Source organism: Bos indicus, chromosome 18 (assembly GCF_029378745.1).
Source record: "Bos indicus isolate NIAB-ARS_2022 breed Sahiwal x Tharparkar chromosome 18, NIAB-ARS_B.indTharparkar_mat_pri_1.0, whole genome shotgun sequence".
In the NCBI taxonomy this organism is placed as follows: domain Eukaryota; kingdom Metazoa; phylum Chordata; class Mammalia; order Artiodactyla; family Bovidae; genus Bos; species Bos indicus.
Genome location: NC_091777.1, coordinates 60,357,442 through 60,380,064, shown reverse-complemented (window position 1 = coordinate 60,380,064; position 22,623 = coordinate 60,357,442). Strand labels below are relative to the sequence as shown.

General features: G+C 41.7%; 2 protein-coding genes across 2 annotated transcripts in view; both read left to right on the top strand.

Moving 5' to 3' along the window:
• LOC139177188 (zinc finger protein 665-like) overlaps positions 1–5,106 on the top strand; it is a 52,684-nt gene extending 47,578 nt beyond the window's left edge. Inside the window, exon 4 of the mRNA XM_070771597.1 lies at positions 1,739–5,106. Within this exon, the coding sequence (XP_070627698.1) occupies positions 1,739–3,816 (2,078 nt within the window). The 3' untranslated portion in view covers positions 3,817–5,106. The remainder of the gene's footprint in view (positions 1–1,738) is intronic.
• Positions 4,504–5,076, top strand: LOC109573093 (zinc finger protein 239-like). The gene is given in 1 exon segment (XM_019980318.2): positions 4,504–5,076. A coding segment is annotated over 1 exon segment (573 nt).
• Positions 5,107–22,623: the final 17,517 nt, after the last annotated feature.

Genomic DNA, 22,623 nt, shown 5'->3' with positions numbered 1-22,623 from the left:
CTGTGTGACCCCATAGACGGCAGCCCACCAGGCTCCCCTGTCCCTGGGATTCTCCAGGCAAGAATACTGGCGTGGGTTGCCATTTCCTTCTCCAATGCATGAAGGTGAAAAGTGAAAGTGAAGTCGCTCAGTCCTGTCCGACTCTGAGTGACCTCATGGACTGCAGCCTACCAGGCTCCTCTGTCCATGGGATTTTCCAGGCAAGAGCACTGGAGTGGGGTGCCATCGCCTTCTCCAATTAATGCTGTTAGGTGGCACTAAAAAATAAATAAATAAAATAAAATTTATTTATTTTTGGCTTTGTTGCTTCAGGTCTTTGTTGCTTCAGGGGATTTTCTCGACTTGCAGTGAGCAAGGGCTACCGTGTATTTACGGTGCGTGAACTTGTCATTCTAGTGGATTCTCTTGTTGCAATGCGTGGTGTCTGTGTGTTTGCTCAGTAGTTGTGACTCCCCAGCTCTAGAGCACAGAATCATCATGTGTGCCCTACAGGCTTAGTTGTTCTCAGGCATGTGGGAATTTCCCAGATCAGGGATCAAAACTGTGTGCCCTGCACTACCAGGTGGATACTTTACCTCTGAGCCACAAGGGAAGCCCCAAAGCTTGTTCCTTTACATATATCTTGGAGCCAATGAACTGGGTGAGTTTAGATTACTGTGTAGATAGGGAGTTGATGTATTGAATGATTACTGTGTAAGTAGAGAATTTTTCACTTACAATATAACTGACATGAACCACTTGTTAATGTCATAAAATGCCTATATGTCTATCTACTGATAGATTTCTAAGAGGTATTTGGAAAAGTGTTTATTTTTTTATTTTTTAAATTATTTTAGGGAATTCCCTGACAGTCCAGTGGATAGGATTCAGTAGTTTCACTGCAGCTAGCCTGGATTTAATCCATGGTCAGGGAACCAAGTTCTCAGAAGCCACATGGTCCAGCAAAAGAAAAAAAAAAAAAAATATATATATATATATATATATATATATAGTTTACAGAATTCTTTATTTTTAACAGTTACTAACTGCCATTTATTTTCTACATTATTCATTAGAATGCTTCTTTTGCATTGTTTACCATTCCAATGTATTGCCTTTTGATGCTTGTTTGCTCAGTTGCTCAGTCCTGTCTGACTCTTTGTGATCTCATGGACTGTTGGCCACCAAGCTTTCCTATCCATGGAATTTTTTTAAGGCAAGAATAGTGCACTCGGTTGGGATTTCCTGCTCCAGGGGATCTTTCCAACCCAGGCATTGTATCCCCCTGTGCCGTGTCTTCTGCATTGGCAGGCAGCTTGTTTACCAGTGAGTCACCTCTCTAGTCCTGTATGTTCTTTACCATTTAAATATGTATAAATATGCATAAAGTGTGTACAATATACCATTAGTTTCTCCTCAATTATGAGACAGCAGTGTGTTTAGTACAAAGTAGGATGAGTTTTGAGGTCATGATGGGACAATGTGTTTTCTTTGAGAACTGACATGAGTTTGCATAAATGAGTGTTTTCTGATTGTGTTTGAAACTACACTACCCTAAAATTAATTTGAATTACATATGATCATTCTTTTTTAAAGAATTCTATTCCTTTAGTTTTCTATAGTTTTGAGATCATCTTTGCAAAGATTCATAATTCTGTTAGGATGGATATGGCTTTTGGTATGAAAGTCATGTGTTTGACAAATAATTTATTTATGAATTGTAACTAATAGAATACCTGTGGTTCTTTATGTCTTGTAGATATGTCTCAGATAGATATGATCAAGAAATTACAGGCAAAAGCAGACAGTGGTAAAGGGGAAATTTTTCAAAGAGTGATGTTTGAAAGAGCTGAAAGCCTTGAAAGCAAAGATTTTCACCTCAGGAAGATGCAGGAAAATATAGATGACTTTGACTGTCTGCGGACAGATGATGAAAGAAATGACAAAGGATTGTCTACATCCCATAACAAAAACCTCACTGATGGAAGAGATCATCATAGTAGAAGTGATGCAGAAAATGGAACTTTTGAAAGGCACGGATCAAGCTTTCAGGATGAATCGCAGATGATGCAATCTGAAGGGATAATTTTTGAACGTAGTCAAGCTGTGACAGACGTCAGTGCCTCAGGTTTATCATCTCAGAGAACTCTTAATGTCTGCAAAGGCTTTTCTCATAAAGATGAGAATGCTGTTATGCATCCTTCAGAACTGTTACCAGACCATGAAACACAAAATAAAAGACCATACAAATGTAATGAGTGTGACATAACCTTTCTTCAGGACTCAGAACTCACTAGACATCAAAGAATCCATACAGGAGGAAAACCATACAAATGTGACGTGTGTGGCAAGGCTTTTAATCAAACTAGAAAACTTGCGATTCATTGCAGAATTCATACTGGAGAGAAACCACATAAATGTGATGTGTGTGGCAAGGTCTTTAAGCAAGCTGCAAAATTTTTAATTCATTGGAGATACCATATGAGAGAGAAACCATATAAATGTGATGTATGTGGCAAGGCCTTTAGTCAAACTGCAAACCTGGCAGTTCATCAGAGAATTCATACTGGAGAGAAGCCATACAAATGCAATGTATGTGGCAAGGCGTTTAGTCATAGTGCAAACCTTACTGTTCATCGGAGACTTCATACTGGAGAGAAACCATATAAATGTGATGTATGTGGCAAGGCCTTTAATCAGACTGCGAAACTTAGACTTCATCAGAGAATTCATACTGGAGAGAAACCATATAAATGTGATGTATGTGGCAAGGCCTTTAGTCAAACTGCAAACCTGGCAGTTCATCAGAGAATTCATACTGGAGAGAAGCCATACAAATGCAATGTATGTGACAAGGCATTTAGTGATACTTCAAACCTTACTGTTCATCGGAGACTTCATACTGGAGAGAAACCGTATAAATGTGATATATGTGGCAAGGGTTTCAGTGTAAGTTCAAGCCTTGCTGTTCATCAGAGAGTTCATACTGGAGAGAAACCGTATAAATGTGATGTATGTGGCAAGGCGTTTAATCAGACTGCAAAACTTGGTCTTCATCAGAAAATTCATACTGGAGAGAAATCTTATAAATGTGACGTGTGTGGCAAGGCATTTAGTCGTACTGGAAACCTTGCTGTTCATCGGAGAGTTCATACTGGAGAGAAACCATATAAATGTGATATATGTGGCAAGGCTTTCAGAGTAAGCTCAAATCTTGCTGTTCATCGGAGAGTTCATACTGGAGAGAAACCGTATAAATGTGATGTGTGTGGCAAGGCTTTTAGTCAAGCTACAGGCCTTGCAGTTCATCAGAGAATTCATACTGGAGAGAAACCATATAAATGTGATGTATGTGGCAAGGCCTTTAATCACACTACAAGACTTGAACTTCATCAGAGAATTCATACTGGAGAGAAGCCATACAAATGCAATGTATGTGACAAGGCATTTAGTCATACTGCAAACCTTACTGTTCATCGGAGACTTCATACTGGAGAGAAACCATATAAATGTGATATCTGTGGCAAAGGTTTCAGAGTAAGTTCAAACCTTGGTGTTCATCGGAGTGTTCATACTGGAGAGAAACCATATAAATGTGATGTGTGTGGCAAGGCGTTTAGTCATACTGGAAACCTTGCTGTTCATCGGAGAGTTCATACTGGAGAGAAACCATACAAATGTGATGTGTGTGGCAAAGCATTTAGTCGTACTGGAAACCTTGCTGTTCATCGGAGAGTTCATACTGGAGAGAAACCATACAAATGTGATGTGTGTGGCAAAGCGTTTAGTCGTACTGGAAACCTTGCTGTTCATCGGAGACTTCATACTGGAGAGTAACCATGTAATTATGGTATATGTGCCAAGGCTTTCACTGTAAGTTCAAGCCTTGCTGTTCATCAGACAGTTGATACTGGAGAGAAACCATATAAATGTGATATGTGTGGCAAGACCTTTAGTCAAGCTGCAGGCCTTGCAGTTCATCAGCGAATTCATACTGGAGAGAAACCATAGAAATGTGATATATGTGGCAAGGCCTTTAGTCACACTACAAGACTTGAACTTCATCAGAGAATTCATACTGGAGAGAAGCCATACAAATGCAATGTATGTGACAAGGCATTTAGTCATACTGCAAACCTTACTGTTCATCGGAGACTTCATACTGGAGAGAAACCATATAAATGTGATATCTGTGGCAAAGGTTTCAGAGTAAGTTCAAACCTTGGTGTTCATCGGAGTGTTCATACTGGAGAGAAACCATATAAATGTGATGTGTGTGGCAAGGCGTTTAGTCATACTGGAAACCTTGCTGTTCATCGGAGAGTTCATACTGGAGAGAAACCATACAAATGTGATGTGTGTGGCAAAGCGTTTAGTCGTACTGGAAACCTTGCTGTTCATCGGAGACTTCATACTGGAGAGTAACCATGTAATTATGGTATATGTGCCAAGGCTTTCACTGTAAGTTCAAGCCTTGCTGTTCATCAGACAGTTGATACTGGAGAGAAACCATATAAATGTGATATGTGTGGCAAGACCTTTAGTCAAGCTGCAGGCCTTGCAGTTCATCAGCGAATTCATACTGGAGAGAAACCATAGAAATGTGATATATGTGGCAAGGCCTTTAGTCACACTACAAGACTTGAACTTCATCAGAGAATTCATACTGGAGAGAAGCCATACAAATGCAATGTATGTGACAAGGCATTTAGTCATACTGCAAACCTTACTGTTCATCGGAGACTTCATACTGGAGAGAAACCATATAAATGTGATATCTGTGGCAAAGGTTTCAGAGTAAGTTCAAACCTTGGTGTTCACCGGAGTGTTCATACTGGAGAGAAACCATATAAATGTGATGTGTGTGGCAAGGCGTTTAGTCATACTGGAAACCTTGCTGTTCATCGGAGAGTTCATACTGGAGAGAAACCATACAAATGTGATGTGTGTGGCAAAGCATTTAGTCGTACTGGAAACCTTGCTGTTCATCGGAGAATTCATACTGGAGAGAAACCATACAAATGTGATGTGTGTGGCAAAGCGTTTAGTCGTACTGGAAACCTTGCTGTTCATCGGAGACTTCATACTGGAGAGTAACCATGTAATTATGGTATATGTGCCAAGGCTTTCACTGTAAGTTCAAGCCTTGCTGTTCATCAGAGTGTTCATACTGGAGAGAAACCATATAAATGAGGTATATGTAGTAGGGCTTTCAGTGTGAATGCAAACCTTGCAGTTCATCAGAGAATTCATACTGGAGAGAACCTTGCAAATATAAAAATTTTGACAAACCATTTAGGCACAGTCAACCATAACTCATCATCAGGCAGTTCAGACAGGAGAAACCATATAAATATGATGTATATGGCTGGTGCTTTACTTGAAATGACGAACTTAGAAACCATCGGAGAATTCATGCTAGAGAGAAACATTAGAAATGTGACAGTTGTGAGAAACATATTAGTGCAAATGTCGTGAGTGTGACAGAGCCTTTAGTCAAGTGTCTAGGCCTTATAATTCATCAGAGAATTCATAGTGTATTGAAAACATACAAGTGAAATGAATGTGTCAGAGTTTCTAGTGCATGTTCAGCATTAACTGCCCATTAGGCAGTTCATACATAAGAGAAACCATGTAAATGTTATTTATGTGGCAAACCGTTCAGTGATAAGAAATGACATTGCAGATCATCTGAGAATCCATTCTGCAGTGAAAACTTACACATGTAGACAATACAATAAAATATATCAACTTTCTGACCCTCAGAAAATTCAAACTGTAGGAAAACTACACAAATGTGTTAGGTGTGTGAAAGCTTTGATTATCTGTTCAGCCTAACTCACCATCCATTAATTATTTTTTCTTTTTTTACAATAGTGTGATGGTTTTTGCTATATATGAACATGAATAGGCCGTAGGCGTACATATGTGCCCTCCCGCCTGAACCCACCTCTCTCCCCACTGTATCCCTCCAGATTGTCCGAGAGCACTTGCTCGTACATCACACTCCCACTGGCTCTTTTACATATGGTAATATACATGTTTCAGTGCTAATCTCTTAAACCCTGCCATCCTATTTCTTTTTTTTTTTCAATAGGTTTTCCTTAGTGTTGCTTTTTCTATCCACATGTTATGACCCAGTTTTAATGTTCAGTTTACATTTCTTTCCTGCTTTACACTAACAAATACATAAGTCAATGGGTTATTTTGAAACTTTTGTAACATTAAAATGCATGTAGACGATGACAGGGAACATAGTGGGTGCCCTGTAAATGTAAAGAAAGACAGTTACTTTAGGACTTGAGTTCAGTCAGATAATACACATAGAAACATTTACAGATAGTGCCAAGTTGATAATTTTGGTGAAAAAAATTCTAGTGTCTTCTTAAGACTTTATATTTTACAATGTGCTTTGTTGTCCAGAACTGACAGATCTTTCAGAAACAGACAACAAAGAAATGAGAGAAAATATATTACAATTTTTCAACAAGAAGTAAATTGCCTAATTACCGTCAAGTGATCATATAGTAATCTGACATTCCATTACATTAAAGTATTCGCTTAAGTATTAAATATTATGATGTAAACAACTTTTTCTCATATAAGTATTTGAAGCTTTGTCATCATAAGCATGGAACAGAAAGTTTTATAAAGAAGTATGCATTTCTCATTAAACGTTTTTTTCTCTCTTTAATAATCTTTAAAATTTATTTTTGGCTATGCTAAGTCTTCATTTTGCTGACTTCTTTCTCTTTTTACAGCAATCAGGCTATGAATTCTCCACATAAACTTGGCTGGGGTATGGTTGGAGACTGGCATTTTGATGCTTCTTTTGGTCAGTCTAGAGGACTCAATGTCTTTTTGGCTGTACTAAGCCTTTTTTTTTTTTTTTTTTAACTGTACGTGGGATTTCTCTAGTTGCAGCAAGCAGAAGTGACTTTCCAGTTACTTGTATACAGGCTTCTCATTACTGGGGTTACTGTTGTTGCAGAACACAGGCTTTAGAGCACAGGCTCAGTACTTGTGTTGCACGGGCTTAGTTGCTCCGAGGCATGTGGTATCCTCTCAGACCAGGGATCAAACCTGGGTCCTATGCATTGGCAGGTAGATTATTTACCACTAGACCACCAGTAAAGTTCTATTCATTATCTTTTAACTGTGCACTATGTATGTTAATACACTGCAAACAAAATTGGGGTCATCAACCAATAACTGGGAGATCTGAAACCAGGAGAAACTCCCGCAAACTTCTCTAGACTTGCTGAAGAGGTGGGTGTACCCAAAAGACCCGTCCTGAAATACCAAGGCCAGAATGTCCAAAGCATAGTATGGTGCCTGCTTTTCTCTATCCTGCATTCCCTCAGGGTGCACTTTTGCTGGGCCACTGCAGTGACTAATAAGTTTGATCCTTGAAGAAGTGGAATGTCAAGACATTTTTCCCCTTGGAAGTGTTAGTATGAAGTAGCCCTTTCTAAGAGTTGTGTGTTTCACATTCTAGCTTGTCAGTTCAATTAGTTCTGTCGCTCATTCATGTCAGCCTCCTTGCGAGCCCATGAATTGCAGCACGGCATGCCTCCCTGTCCATCACCAACTCCCGGAGTTCACTCAAACTCATGTGCATCGACTCGGTGATGCCATCCATCCATCTCATCCTCTATCGTCCCCTTCTCCTCCTGCCCCCAATCTCTCCCAGCATCAGGGTTTTTTCCAATAAGTCACCTCTTGGCATGAGGTGGCCAAAGTACTGGAGTTTCAGCTTCAGCATCGTTCCTTCCAAAGAAATCCCAGGGCTGATCCCCTTCAGAATGGACTGGTTGGATCTCCTTGCAGTCCAAGGGATTCTCAAGAGTCTTCTCCAACACCACATTTCAAAAGCATCAATTCTTAAGTGCTTAGCTTTCTTCACAGTCCAACTCTCACACCCATACGTGACCAGTGGAAAAACCATAGCCTTGAGTAGACGGACCTTTGTTGCCGAAGTAATGTCTCAGCTTTTGAATATGCTACCTAGGTCGGTCATAACTTTCCCTCCAAGGAGTAAGCATCTGATAATTTCATGGCTGCAGTCACCATCTGCAGTGATTTTGGAGACCAGAAAGGTAAAGTCAGCCACTGTTTCCACTGTTTCCACATCTCTTTGCCATGAAGTGATGGGACCGGATGCCATGATCTTCATTTTCTGAATGTTGGGCTTTAAGCCAACTTTTCCCACTCTCCTCTTTCAGTTTCATTAAGAGGCTTTTTAGTTCCTCTTCACTTTCTGCCATAAGGGTGGTGTCATCTGCATATCTGAGGTTATTGATATTTCTCCTAACAATCTTAATTCCAGCTTGTGCTTCTTCCAGCCCAGGGTTTCTCATAATGTACTCTGCATATAAGTTAAATAAGCAGGATGAGAATATACAGCCTTGGCATACTCCTTTTCCTATTTGGAACCAGTCTGTTCCATGGCCAGTTCTAACTTGCTTCCTGACCTGCATACAGGTTTCTCAAGAGGCAGGTCAGGTGGTCTGGTATTCCCGTCTCTTTCAGAATTTTCCACAGTTTGTTGTGATCCACACAGTCAAAGGCTTTGGCATAGTCAATAAAGCAGAAATAGATGTTTTTCTGGAACTCTCTTGCTTTTTCAATGATCCAGCAGATGTTGGCAATTTGATCTCTGGTTTCTCTGCCTTTCTAAAACCAGCTTGAACATCTGGAAGTTCACATATGCTGAAGCCTGGCTTGGAGAATTTTGAGCATGACTTTACTAGCATGTGAGATGAGTGCAATTGTGCAGTAGTTTGAGCATTTTTTGGCATTGCCTTTCTTTGGGATTGGAATGAAAACTGACCTTTTCCAGTCCTGAGGCCACTGCTAAGTTTTCCAAATATGCTGACATATTGAGTGCAGCACTTTCACAGCATCATCTTTCAGGATTTGAAATAGCTCAACTGGAATTCCATCGCCTCCACTAGCTTTGTTCGTAGTGATGCTTTCTAAGGCCCCTTAACTTCATGTTTCAGGATGTCTAGCTCTAGGTGAGTGATCACACCATAGTGATTATGTTGGTCGTGAAGATCTTTTTTTTGTACAGTTCTTGTGTGTATTCTTGCCATCTCTTCTTAATATCTTCTGCTTCTGTTAGGTTCATACCATTTCTGTCCTTTATGGAGCCCATCTTTGCATGAAATGTTCCCTTGGTATCTAATTTTTTTGAAGAGATCTCTAGTCTTTCCCATTCTGTTGTTTTCCTCTATTTGTTTGCATTAATCGCTGAGGAAGGCTTTCTTATCTCTCCTTGCTATTCTTTGGAACTCTGCATTCAGATGCTTATATCTTTCCTTTTCTCCTTTGCTTTTTGCTTCTCTTCTTTTCACAGCTATTTGTAAGTCCTCCCAGACAGCATTTTGCTTTTTTGCATTTCTTTTCCATGGGGATGGTCTTAATCCCTGTCTCCTGTACAGTGTTGCAAACCTCCGTCCATAGTTCATCAGGCACTCTATCTATCATATCTAGTACCTTGAATCTAATTCTCATTTTCACGGTGTAATCATAAGGGATTTGATTTAGGTCATACCTGAATGGTCTAGTGGTTTTCCCTACTTTCTTCAGTTTCAGTCTGAATTTGGCAATAAGGAGTTCATGATCTGAGCCACAGTCAGTTCCTGGTCTTGTTTTTGCTGACTGCGTAGAGCTTCCCCATCTTTGGCTGCACAGGATATAATCAATCTGATTTTGGTGTTGACCATCTTGTGATGTCTATGTGTATAGACTTCTCTTGTGTTGTTGGAAGACAGTGTTTGCTATGACCAGTGCATTATCTTGGCAAAACCATATTAGCCTTTTCCCTGCTTCATTTCGTCTCCCAAGACCAAATTTGCCTATTATCCCAGATTTTTCTTGACTTCCTACTTTTTCATTCCAGTCCCCTATAATGAAAAGGACATCTTTTTGGGGTGTTAGTTCTAAAAGGTCTTGTAGGTCTTCATAAAACCGTTCAGCCTCTTCAGCATTACTGGTTGGGGCATAGGCTTGGATTACTGTCATATGCTCAAAAGTCTTCAAGCCAGGCTTCAGCAATACGCGAACTGTGAACTTCCAGATGTTCAAGCTGGTTTTAGAAAAGGCAGAGGAACCAGAGATCAAATTGCCAATATCCTCTGGATCATCGAAAAAGCAAGAGAGTTCCAGAAAAACATCTATTTCTGCTTTATTGACTATGCCAAAGCCTTTGACTCTGTGGATCACAATAAACTTTGGAAAATTCTCAAAGAGATGGGAATACCAGACCACCTGACCTGCCTCTTGAAAAACCTGTATGCAGGTCAGTAACCAACAGTTAGAACTGGACATGGAACAACAGACTGGTTCCAAATAGGAAAAGGAGTACATCAAGGCTGTATATTGTCACCCTGCTTATTTAACTTATATGGAGAGTACATCATGAGAAACCCTGGGCTGGAAAAAGCACAAGCTGGAATCAAGATTGGCAGGAGAAATATCAATAATCTCAGATATGCAGATGACACCACCCTTATGGCAGAAAGTGAAGAGGAACTAAAAAGCCTCTTGATTAAGGTGAAAATGGAGAGGGAAAAAGTTGGCTTAAAGCTCAACATTCAGAAAACAAAGATCATGGCATCTCGTCCCATCACTTCATGGGAAATAGATGGGGAAACCGTGGATACAGTGTCACACTTTATTTTTTTGGGCTCCAAAATCATGCAGATGGTGACTGCAGCCATGAAATTAAAAGAGGCTTACTCCTTGGAAGAAAAGTTATGACCAACCTATATAGCATATTGAAAAGCAGAGACATTACTTTGCTGGTAAAGGTCCGTCTAGTCAAGGCTATGGTTTTTCCAGTGGTCATGTATGGATGTGAGAGTTGGACTGTGAAGCAAGCTGACTGCTGAGGAATTGATGCTTTTGAACTGTGGTGTTGGAGAAGACTCTTGAGAGTCCCTTGGACTGCAAGGAGATCCAACCAGTCCCTTCTGAAGGAGATCAGCCCTGGGGTTTCTTTGGAAGGAATGATGCTTAAGCTGAAACTCCAGTACTTTGGCCTCCTCATGCGAAGAGTTGACTCATTGGCAAAGACTCTGATGCTGGGAGGGATTGGGGGCAGGAGGAGAAGGGGACGACAGAGGATGAGATGGCTGGATGGCATCACTGACTCTATGGACATAAGTCTGAATGAACTCCGGGAGTTGGTGATGGACAGGGAGGCCTGGCATGCTGGGATTCATGGGGTCGCAAAGAGTCGGCCACAACTGAGCGACTGAACTGAACTGAATGTCATGTTGAGTGGTTTGCCTTGGAAACAGAGATCATTCCGTCGTTTTTGAGATTGCATCCAAGTACTGCATTTCGGACTCTTTTCTTGATCATAATCTGTACACAAAGCCAGTTCTTGCTTACTTAAACTGCTTAAATTTTAATTGTAGGAATATTGCTGAGTTCAGCTAGCACCCTACATCCAGCTCCACCCACGAGGATCCCACATCAAGCCCCACCCAACCCCAACCTGGCCACCAAACCAGGTTACAGTTCCCAGACCTCTGAATCGCTTCAGCCTCATCAGCACGACTCCATGTACAGTCTGGTTCAGTCGCTCACTTGTGTCCGACTCTTTGTGATCCCATGGACTGCAGCACGCCAGGCCTCCCTGTCCATCACCAACTCCCAGAGTTTACTCAAGCTTATTGTGTCGGTGATGCCATCCAACCATGTCAACCTCTGTCGTTGGACATGCAGGACTCCAAATGTTATGCCAAAACCCTTCCTTCTATTGTGATTATCCCACAGAATTTTAAGGTTTTATTAAAAGTGTTGTACTTACTTAGACTAATGAGCAATCAGTAGTGCAACACAAGACGTGAGAGATCCTCAAGTACTACTTAACCCTGACAAGATACCTCTGGAACCAAACGGAGGAACAAGCAGGTAGGTGTACGCTCGCCAGGGCTCACCAGGCCCTGCCCCTCACACGTCCAGACGCAGGCGTGTGTCCTAGGCTCCACCCTTCATTCTCCCTTTCCGCTGGAACCTAGGGCTTGGGAGTCGCTGGTGTGTCTACTCGAAGGACGTGAGTTTAGAGCAATTCCTGAAGCCGAGTCTTGGTAGGTGCGGTTGCCCCGGGAATAGTGAGGTACTGCTTTTTGCTTTTTAGTCTTGTTAAGCTCTGCGCGTAGGGTCCCTCTATTCCATATCTGTGGTCTCCGGTCACTTTGGACCTTCCTAATCCCCCAGCCTTTCCTCACCAAGTAAATTCAGTTGTTACTTTGAGAGGCCCGTGGTCTAATTCCCTTTCAGTGTAAAATCCTGAGGTAACATATATCGTGCACGAAATATATAGTAATTTATAGGGGGGAAGTTATTATAATTGAGACATGGCACTTAGAGTTTTGTAAATATACCAAAACACTTGTTCAGAAACTAGCTTAGAATTTCATCTTTGCAACTGGTGGTGGAGCCGCAGTTCTTTCTCGAGTGTTAGGGAGGCGTATTACTGTCCTTTTCTGGTTTATATGACCAGGGTAATAAATTGACGAGAGACTGTTCATTTTAGGAGATAATTTTCAGTGATGCTGGTTACTGATATGAGCTCTAGAATCAAAGAAAAATATAAAATGGTCTCTATGCTCAGACATTTCCGACTCTTTGAGACCCCATGGAGTGTAGCCTTCCAGGCTGCTGTGTCCATGGGATTTCCCAGGCAAGAATACTGGAGTGGGCTGCCATTTCCTAATCCTGTGGATCTTCTGACTCAGGGATAAAACCCCCATCTCTTGCATCTCCTTCATTGGCAGGAGGATTCTTTACCACTGAGCCACCTGGGAAGCCTCTTTGGTCTGATACTAGTGTTTTATTTGAATTTTAAAAGTGAACGTTGGTTGGTATTTTTCCAGTCCATGAGACCCAGTGTGGATAATGCTGAATTATGGATTGCTGACAAGTGCAATGGAAAGTGGTGTATAATAGTGGGGAAATATCTTAAGAGATCGGAGAATCTGAAGACAGTTGAGGGATAGTTTTAGATTTGTGCATTAAGGTTGATTGTCAGTGCTACACTAAACCTAAGATGATTATGTGGGGCAGGTGGAAAAGGAACAGTTTGCTTGAAGTAACGAGGCCTGTTTATTTGTGGCAATGTTGTTGGTGTAATATTGTCAGAGATAAAAAATTGGTTCAAAATGCTTCTAGCTAACAGACCTTTGATAGAGTTGAGTAGGAGTGGGTTGTCTTCATTAATTAAAATTAATCGGAGAAGGGAGATTGTCCTAGAATTGTGAAGCCAGTGACACGAGTGCTGTACACAGCTGTGTGGGTGTAGAGACAGAGGCTCTGGTCTTGGTGTGCAACATGTGGGCTGATTGGATAATAAGATCTTAAGAATTGAAGCCTGTGAGGATTGGTAATCCTGTTAATGGGAGACTTCATAATGAGGGCTGTAGTGGGGAAACACATTGCTTTCAGCAGTTTATCTACTCAGAGTGGGGGATACTGATTTTACTGTGGTTAGAGTTGCCAGAAGCTTTGGCATCTAAGGGGCTATGAAGGAGGCCCCGCTTCCTTAAAGAGCTGGGGTATCTTCCAATTAGGTCAGTCAGGTACAACAGGCGGCAGTGAGATTGGGGCCTTTTTCTGTGACTTCTTCACTGAGCTCACTCGAGCCAAATCTCAAACACCTTTAAAACTTCGTGATATCCCAGTTCCTGGCATGTTTTCCCAAGAGGGCCAGTTTCTTGGTCTCCATACTGAGTGCCCAGTGCCCTTGCATTTGCGGCTTGTGTGTTTTCTGTGTGTTGCCCAGGCCCAGTGGTCTCTGCTGTTTAGCCCTGTTGCTCAACAGAGCACAGAAAAGTGGTGAAAATGTGGGGAAGTGGAGAGAAAGCTTTGGGGGTCTAGGAGAGTTGTGAGAGGAGGCAAGTTTCGGCCTCTGGATGAGCCCTATGAATGGTGTATGTTTGTGTTGCAAGCACAGTGGTGTGACCCAGTTCAAGCTCGCTTGAGAGCTTGCGAGAGAGGCCAGTGCCTTGGGGAGATGATTTATTGAGGCAAACAATGGGACTTCATTTTGAAAACCAGCCGACCAAAAAAATGGCTAACTAATATCTGAAAATAGCCATCTTGTTGGTGTCTGGATGCCAGATTCTTTTCTGAAACTAGAGAAAGAAGCAGTGAGGAAATAAAGTCAGAAGGGAGAAGCGAGTGGGAGAGGCAGTGAGGAAGTAAGGTAAAAAGGGCCATCAGTCTTGCAGTACATCTCAGAGACAGCCAGCCTTCTGTGTTCATGTCTTCTTTCCTGCCACCATTCACAGGTTGGGAGGTCAGAGTATCTCCCTGTGAGCTCAATAAAGGCCCTTTAGTTTAACAGGCCAAGAGGTAGGGTCCTCTGAGGCCAGCGATTATGGATGATTACAATAACCACAGCAGTGAGAAGCAAGGCAAAGAAACCATTCCAACTTGGAATCAGAATTGGCTCTTCTCTGCAACAGTTGTGGGATCACGTTGTGTGGAACTGTTGACAAGGATGGTCTCAGTTTTGACTGGAGGACCTGGATGTGGGCTCATGGCTAATTGTGGGTTGCCTGGAAGGGTGGGCATACCATAGTGTCTTAGCTCAGTTTCCCTGGGACACAGATGCTGTGACTGAGGCTTGTGTGCATTGGTTGATTGGGAAAATGATGATTACACCTGTGGAGGAAGGAAGGAAGTGGAATTGGGAAGAGGACTGTTACCGTGCAGTGTGTTAGAATCAAGGCCTGAGCTGAGCCCATAGGGAGGGATGGGTGCATTGGTCCTGGCAGTGGGATCCAGAAGGTTCCCCATAGCATCGACTCCATGGAGTGTATTTTGTGATGTCTTTTGGAAGAGCAGGAATCACTATGCAACCTGTAAAATAACTGTTGGTAAAATCCCAGAGATGATATTGTTGGTTATTTTTAGTATTCTCTGTTATTTTGAGTTGTAACGAAGAAGGTTTCCAATGGATTTGGAAGGGAAAAAAGACCTTGGGGTGTATCTTTGGAAGATGCTGAAGTCTCACTGGTGCATGTGCATCAATATACACATCTTCTTTTTATTATTAAAGTTCGGAGATGACAGTTTTTCGCTGGGTGAGGTCACTCTGACTGATAAGAAGCTATCCTGAATCTGGTTTGCTGCTTAGGCGCCTTCATGTGTATTATTGCATCATAAACGCATGAGTTGTTAAACCTTGGAATCTTTCTGGGGATTGCATAGCACGATGGATGGATTATTACTGAATGTGTGGATTGTGTGTTGAACCAGATGAAATTTCATAAGGCTCTTTCAACCTAGAAGGAAAATGGTGCTAAAATTTGAGGCAGAGGGATTTCGTTAGGGAGGGGTCATAAAATCTCAGGATGTAAGGAAGGATCGGGCTCCCCAGGTGGTGCGAGTGATGGAAAACAGTACGGAGGTTCCTCAAATATTAAAAAGAAAACATGCATAGGATCTCGGAGTCTCACTTCTGATTATATACCCAAAGGAAGCAGAATCAGTATATTTTTAAAATTCTGTATTTATTTGACTCGAATGGGCCTTAGTTGTGGATCACGAGATCTTTTTTGCATCACGCAGGACCTTTCATCATGGCAGGGGGGCTCTGGAGTATGTCGGCCCTGTGTTTGCGGTACCTGGGCTTAGTTTGCTGGAGTCCAGCTCCAGCAGCCAGGGATTCAACCTGAAGGGATGGACGATGATGACGTAGCCTCTGACTCATAGTAAGGGACTACATCCAGCGGACAATGATGTAGCCTCTGACTCATAGTGGCTCAGACGGTAAAGTGTCAGCCTCAATGCGGGAGACCCCGGTTTGATCCCTGGGTCAGAAAGATCTCCTAGAGAAGGAAATGGCAACCCACTCCAGTACTCTTGCCTGGAAAATTTCATGGACAGAGGAGCCTTGTAGGCTACGGCCCACGGTGTTGCAAAGAGTCGGACACGACTGAGTGACTTCACTCACTCATTCTTCACTCACATCGGCAGACGACGATGTAGTCTCTGACTCATAGTACGGGACTACATGTTCATTTCAAGCTTCAGGTTCTCTTTTATACTTTGACAAAAGCATTAGGTCAGCAGTTTTTATTTTCGCCCACCCAGATTTACTGTACTTAATTTGTGATTACATTGTAACTCATGCTACATTCCTCAGTTTATTTCTTATCTTTCTAAATCCTGTTTGCCCCTAGCATCTTAAGATCATTATCTCCTAAAAAGGCTTCTAGCTATTCTTGCTGCTGCTACTGCTGCTAAGTGGCTTCAGTCGTGTCCCACTCTGTGGGACCCCTGAGATGGCAGCCCACCAGGCTCCCCTGTCCCTTGGATTCTCCAGGCAAGAACACGGGAGTGGGTTGCCATTTCCTTCTGCCATTTCCTTTCTTGTAGCTATTCTTAATCCAAAACCCTAAACTCAGCAACAGGCAAATTTTGCCTTGGAATACGGAATGAGGCAGGGCGAAGGCGAATAGAGTTTTGCCAAGAAAATGCACTGGTCATAGCAAACACCCTCTTCCAACAACACAAGAGAAGACTACACGTGGACATCACCAGTTGGTCCACACCGAAATCAGATTTATTATATTCTTTGCAGCCAAAGATGGAGAAACTCTATACAGTCAACAAAAACAAGACCAGGCGCTGACTGTGGCTCAGATCATGAACTCCTTATTGCCAAATTCAGACTGAATTTGAAGAAAGTAGAGAAAACCACTAGACCATTCAGGTATGACATAAATCAAATCCCTTATGATTATACAGTGGAAGTAGATTTAAGGGCCTAGATCTGATAGATAGAGTGCCTGATGAACTATGGACTGAGGTTCATGACGTTGCACAGGAGACAGGAATCAAGAACATCCCCATGGAAAAGAAATGCAAAAAAGCAAAATGGCTATCTGGGGAGGCCTTATCAATAGCTCTGGAAAGAAGAGAAGTGAAAAGCAAAGGAGAAAAGGAAACATATAAGCATCTGAATGCAGTGTTCCAAAGATAGCAAAAAGAGATAAGAAACCCTCCCTCAGCGATCAATGCAAAGAAATAGAGGAAAACAACAGAATGGCAAAGACTAGAGACCTCTTCAAGAAAATTAGAGATACCAAGGGAACATTTCATGCAAAGATGGGCTCCATAAAGGACAGAAATGGTATGGACCTAACAGAAGCAGGAGATGCTAAGAAGAGGTGGCAAGAATATACAGAAGAACTGTACAAAAAAGATCTTCATGACCAGATAATCACGATGGTGTGATCACCGACCTAGAGCCAGACATCCTGGAATGTGAAGTCAAGTGGGCCTTAGAAAGCATCACTATGAACAAAGCTAGTGGAGGTGATGGAATTCCAGTTGAGCTCTTTCAAATCCTGAAAGATGATGCTGTGAAAGTGCTGCCCTCAATATGCCAGCAAATTTGGAAAACTCAGCAGTGGCCACAGGACTGGAAAAGGTCAGTTTTCATTCCGATCCCAAAGAAAGGCAATGCCAAAGAATGCTCAAACTACCGCACAATTGCACTCATCTCACACTTTAGTAAAGTAATGCTCAAAATTCTCCAAGCCAGGCTTCAGCAATAGGTGAACCGTGAACTTCCAGATGTTCAAGCTTGTTTTAGAAAAGGCAGAGGAACCAGAGACCAATTCGCCAACATCTGCTGGATCATGGAAAAAGCAAGAGAGTTCCAGAAAAACATGTATTTCTGCTTTATTGACTATGCCAATGGCCTTCACTGTGTGATCACAATAAACTGTGGAAAATTCTGAAAGAGATGGGAATACCAGACCACCTGATCTGCCTCTTGAGAAATCTGTATGCAGGTCAGTAAGCAACAGTTAGAACTGGACATGGAACAACAGACTGGTTCCAAATAGGAAAAGGAGTACATCAAGGCTGTATATTGTCACCCTGCTTATTTAACTTATATGCAGAGTACATCATGAGAAATGCTAGACTGGAAGAAACACAAGCTGGAATCAAGATTGTCAAGAGAAATATCAATAACCTCAGATATGCTGATGACACCACCCTTATGGCAGAAAGTGAAGAGGAACTAAAAAGCCTCTTGATTAAGGTGAAAATGGAGAGGGAAAAAGTTGGCTTAAAGCTCAACATTCAGAAAACAAAGATCATGGCATCTGGTCCCATCACTTCATGGGAAATAGATGGGGAAACAGTGGAAACAGTGTCACACTTTATTTTTTTGGGCTCCAAAATCACTACAGATGGCGACTGCAGCCATGAAATTAAGATGCTTACTCCTTGAAAGAAAAGTTATGACCAACCTATATAGCATATTGAAAAGCAGAGACATTACTTTGCTGGTAAAGGTCCGTCTAGTCAAGGCTATGGTTTTTCCAGTGGTCATGTATGGATGTGAGAGTTGGACTTCGAAGAAGGCTGAGCACCGAAGAATTGATGCTTTTGAACTGTGGTGTTGGAAAAGAGTCTTGAGAGTCCCTTGGACTGCAAGGAGATCTAACCAGTCTATTCTGAAGGAGATCAGCCTTGGGTTTTCTTTGGACGGAATGATGCTAAAGCTGAAACTCCAGTACTTTGGCCACCTCATGCGAAGAGTTGACTCATTGGAAAAGACTATAATGCTGGGAGGGATTGGGGGCAGGAGAAGAAGTGGACAACAGTGGATGAGATGGCTGAATGGCATCACTGAGTTGATGGACATGAGTCTGAGTGAACTCTGGGAGTTGGTGATGGCTAGGGAGACCTGGCATACTGCGATTCATGGGGTCGCAAAAAGTCGGACACGACTGAGCGACTGAACTGAAACTCAGCAAACTTCTTTTGCCATTAACATTCCCCTCAGAAACAGGTCTTAGATAATAATCCTTCCCATGGCCTCAAGCTGCGGCCTCTGTGCTCATGCTGAGACATTCTTTGTAAAGATCCTTGAACAAATGTCAGTGGTTATTTTATCGATTATTTTCTGTGCACAACTGTAGAAGGCTTTGTGCTTTCTCATGTTTCTCTCAAGCACAATAAGCACCTTAACATTCTTTACAGTCAACTCAACTGAAGAAAGGAAAGAACAAGTCAGAATCACAAGGCCTAACACCTTCATCCCCGTCCGTGCCTGCAGAATGAGGAGAGTGGTTGGGGCGGTGCCTCCAATTTGTCAGTAATGCGTAATGTGGCTCCCGACATAGTTGCTCTGCTGCATGTGGGATCTTATATCGCCAACCAAGGATTGAACAAGGATTGAGTCCCCTTTGTTGCAAGGCAGGTCCTTAACCTGGAATTCCTGTGACCACCAGGAATGTCCGGTGAAAAATCAGTATTTTGAAGGAATTACCTGCATTCGTGTAACCAATATTTCTTTATTCACAACAGTCATTTTTCTTCAAACAGCACAGTTTTATCCCTTTTCAGTTCTTCATAACAGAACCTAGTAATGCCCCAAAGGCTCTCAAGGTTGAAAGAATCTATTAGAGTTTCTGTGCATGGTGAAATCAAAGAATAGTTAATTTGGGGATTATATACTAATAATTTGCACTTGAGTTATTCTTTCCACACTCTGTCCATAGTGGAGCTTTTATAGACTCTGACCCCCTAAAACCTACTCCCCTGTTTATGGATGTTCCTGATATTTCCCAATGTCCTCTTTTGTTCCCAAATAAAACCATTAGTATGTGCCTGATTTATATGAAGTGAAAATAGGAAAATAAACATGTAAACTATTAGGAAATAAACTTCAGAACTAAGGTTAAAGGTGGTATCTCTTTTTGACCTTGGAGAATTCTGAAACAATTTATTTTTGATTATTTATTTATTATTGGCTGAACAGTTGTGGCTCAGGGGCTTAGTGGCTCCACAGCATGTGGGAATTTCTTGGACCAGGCATTGACCCCCTCGTCTCCTGCATTGGCAGGCCGATTCCTTATCCCTGAGTCACCAGGGAAGTCCAGAAATCATTGAGAATGCACATTACATGGTGGCATTTTTTTGTTTGTTTGATAAACTAGAAATTTCATAGATTCAATCCCAACTTTTTTGTTCTTGTTACTTTGAAGTCACTGAAAGCACAAGATGGAAGCAAACCCAAAGTTTGGTTTGGATACTGGGACAGATGATATGAGAATGTTTGTTAACTGGTGAAGCTTTCTAGTTGGGGCACTATAGACTTCCAACCTGATGGGAATTTCTCATCCTGCCCAGATAGGCAGCATAGGAAGTGGTTGGTTTTAAAGTCTAAAGGTATCAGTAGTCAAACATCGGAGAAACCACAGTGAGACTGTTTAACAAAACACTGAATGTTTACTCATGCTATGAATTTGTTTCATTCCTTTTCCTGCTGTACAGATATGTTCCATTATTCTATATGGTTGTTGAAGATGGTAGTAAATTCCTATTTATCTGTTTTACTAAACAGAAAAATTGCTATTTACTATCTATTGCCTAAGACATTGTTACACTAGCCTAATGACAGAGGATGAGATGGCTGAATGGCATCACTGACTTGATGGATGTGAATCTGAGTGAACTCTGGGAGTTGGTGATGGACAGGGAGGCCTGGCGTGCTGCGATTCATGGGGTCGCAAAGAGTCGGACACGACTGAGCGACTAAACTGAACTGAACTGAATGAACAGTAATGTTTAGAAATATTTAATATTAATAAATACTAAATAGAAGTCTAGTTTTCCAAAGCATATTAAAATGTTGATGTAACATTATAGAATTAATAAATATGCTCCATAGTTCATTGTCAGCTGTAGTAGAATTTCCTTTTTCTTGAGTTTTTTTTTTTTTTTTTTAATACTGTGATGGTTTTTCCCATTCCTCAACATGAATCGGCCATAGGCATTCCTGTGTCCCCTCCCTCCTTCCCCACCCTATCCCTGCAATTTGTCACAGAGCAGTGGCCCTGAATGACCAGTCATATATCAAACTCCCATTGGCTATCTATTTTACATATGGTAATATATATGTTTCAATGCGATTCTCTCAAATCATGCTACCCTATTTCTTTTGTTTTTTCAAGTTTTTCCTTAGCATTATTTTCTCTGTCCACATGTTGTGACCGAGATTTAAAGTTTAATTTACATTTCTCCTCTGCCTTACACTAACAAATACATAAGTTGGTGGGTTATTTTGAGACTTTTGTAATGTGAAAATGCACATAAGACAATGACAGGGAACATAGTAGTTGCCCTATAAACATGAAGAAAGTTCCTTTAGGACTTGAGTTCAGTCAGTTAATACACATAGAAATATTTATAAATAGTGCAAAGTTGGTGGTAATTTTGGTGAAACTAAATTGTAATGTCTTCTCAAGATGTTGTGTTGTAGTCTGCTTTGTTGTCCATATCTGACAGAGCTTTTGGAAACAGACAGCAAAGCAAAGAGAGAACAAAAATTAAAACTGCCTGATTACCGTCAAATGATCATCTAGTAATTGTTGACATTCTGTTACACTGATGAAGTATTCACTTATTTATTATATATTATGATGTAAACACGTTTTTCTCAAAAGTATTTGAAGCTATGTCATCATGAGCATGGAACAGAAATAGTTTCTATAAAGAAGAATGCAGTTCTCATTACAGGAAATTTTTTCTTCTTGTTTAATAACTTTAAATTTTATTTTTGGCTGTTCTGGGTCTTCACTGTGCTCCTGGCTTTTCTCTCCTTGTGGCGAGCAGGGGCTATAAATTCTGTACATAAAATACATAAACGTGGCTGGTGTTTGGTTGGAGACTGGCATTCTGAATCTCCTTTTTGGTCAGTCCAGATCACTCAATGTCTTTTTTCTTTTGGCTGTGCTGAGCCTTTTTTGCTGCACGTGGGCTTTCTCTGGTTGCAGCAAGCAGGAACTACTTTAATTGCTATGCTGGCTTCTCACTGCTGTAGCTACTCTTGTTGCAGAGCACAAGCTTTAGAGCACAGGCTCAGTACTTGTGTTGCTCGGGCTTAGTTGCTCCAAGGTACGTGGTATCCTCCCAGACCAGGGATCAAACCTGTGTCCCATGCATTGGCAGGTGGATTCTTTATCACAGGACCACCAGGGAAGTGTCAGTGAGTGGCTTTCAACTGAGCAAATCCCAGTATCTTTCAACCAGGATCCTCCTGTGTCTTTTAACTGTTAATACCCTGACAAATAAAATTTGGGGTCATCACCCTATAACTGGGAGATCTGAAAACCAGGAGAGAGTCCCCAAAACTTACCTGAACTCCCTAAGGAGGAGTATGGGCCCAAGAGGCTGTTCCTGATTTCCCAAGGCTACTATGTAGGAAGTTCAGAATGGTACCTGTTTTGCTGCAGCCTGCATTCACCTCAGGGTGCATTGTCGTTGGGCTGCTGCAGTGACTAATAAGCTTGATCTTTGAAGAAGTGAAATGTCAAGATATTTTTCTTCTTACAGGTGTTACTTGAGCTGTTACTAAGAGCTGTGTGTTTCACATTCCAGCTTGTCATCCCTACACAAAGCCAGTTCTTGTTTAAACTGCTTAAATTAATTCTAATTGCAGGAATATTTCTGGGTCCAGCCACCACCCCACATCAACCCCCACCCACCCCTACCCACCCCCCAGCCCGGCCACCACACAAGGTTTCAGTTCCCATACTGAACTGCTTCAGCCGCATGAGCAGGAATCCTGTTGAGAGGAAACCTTTCTTTCCAATG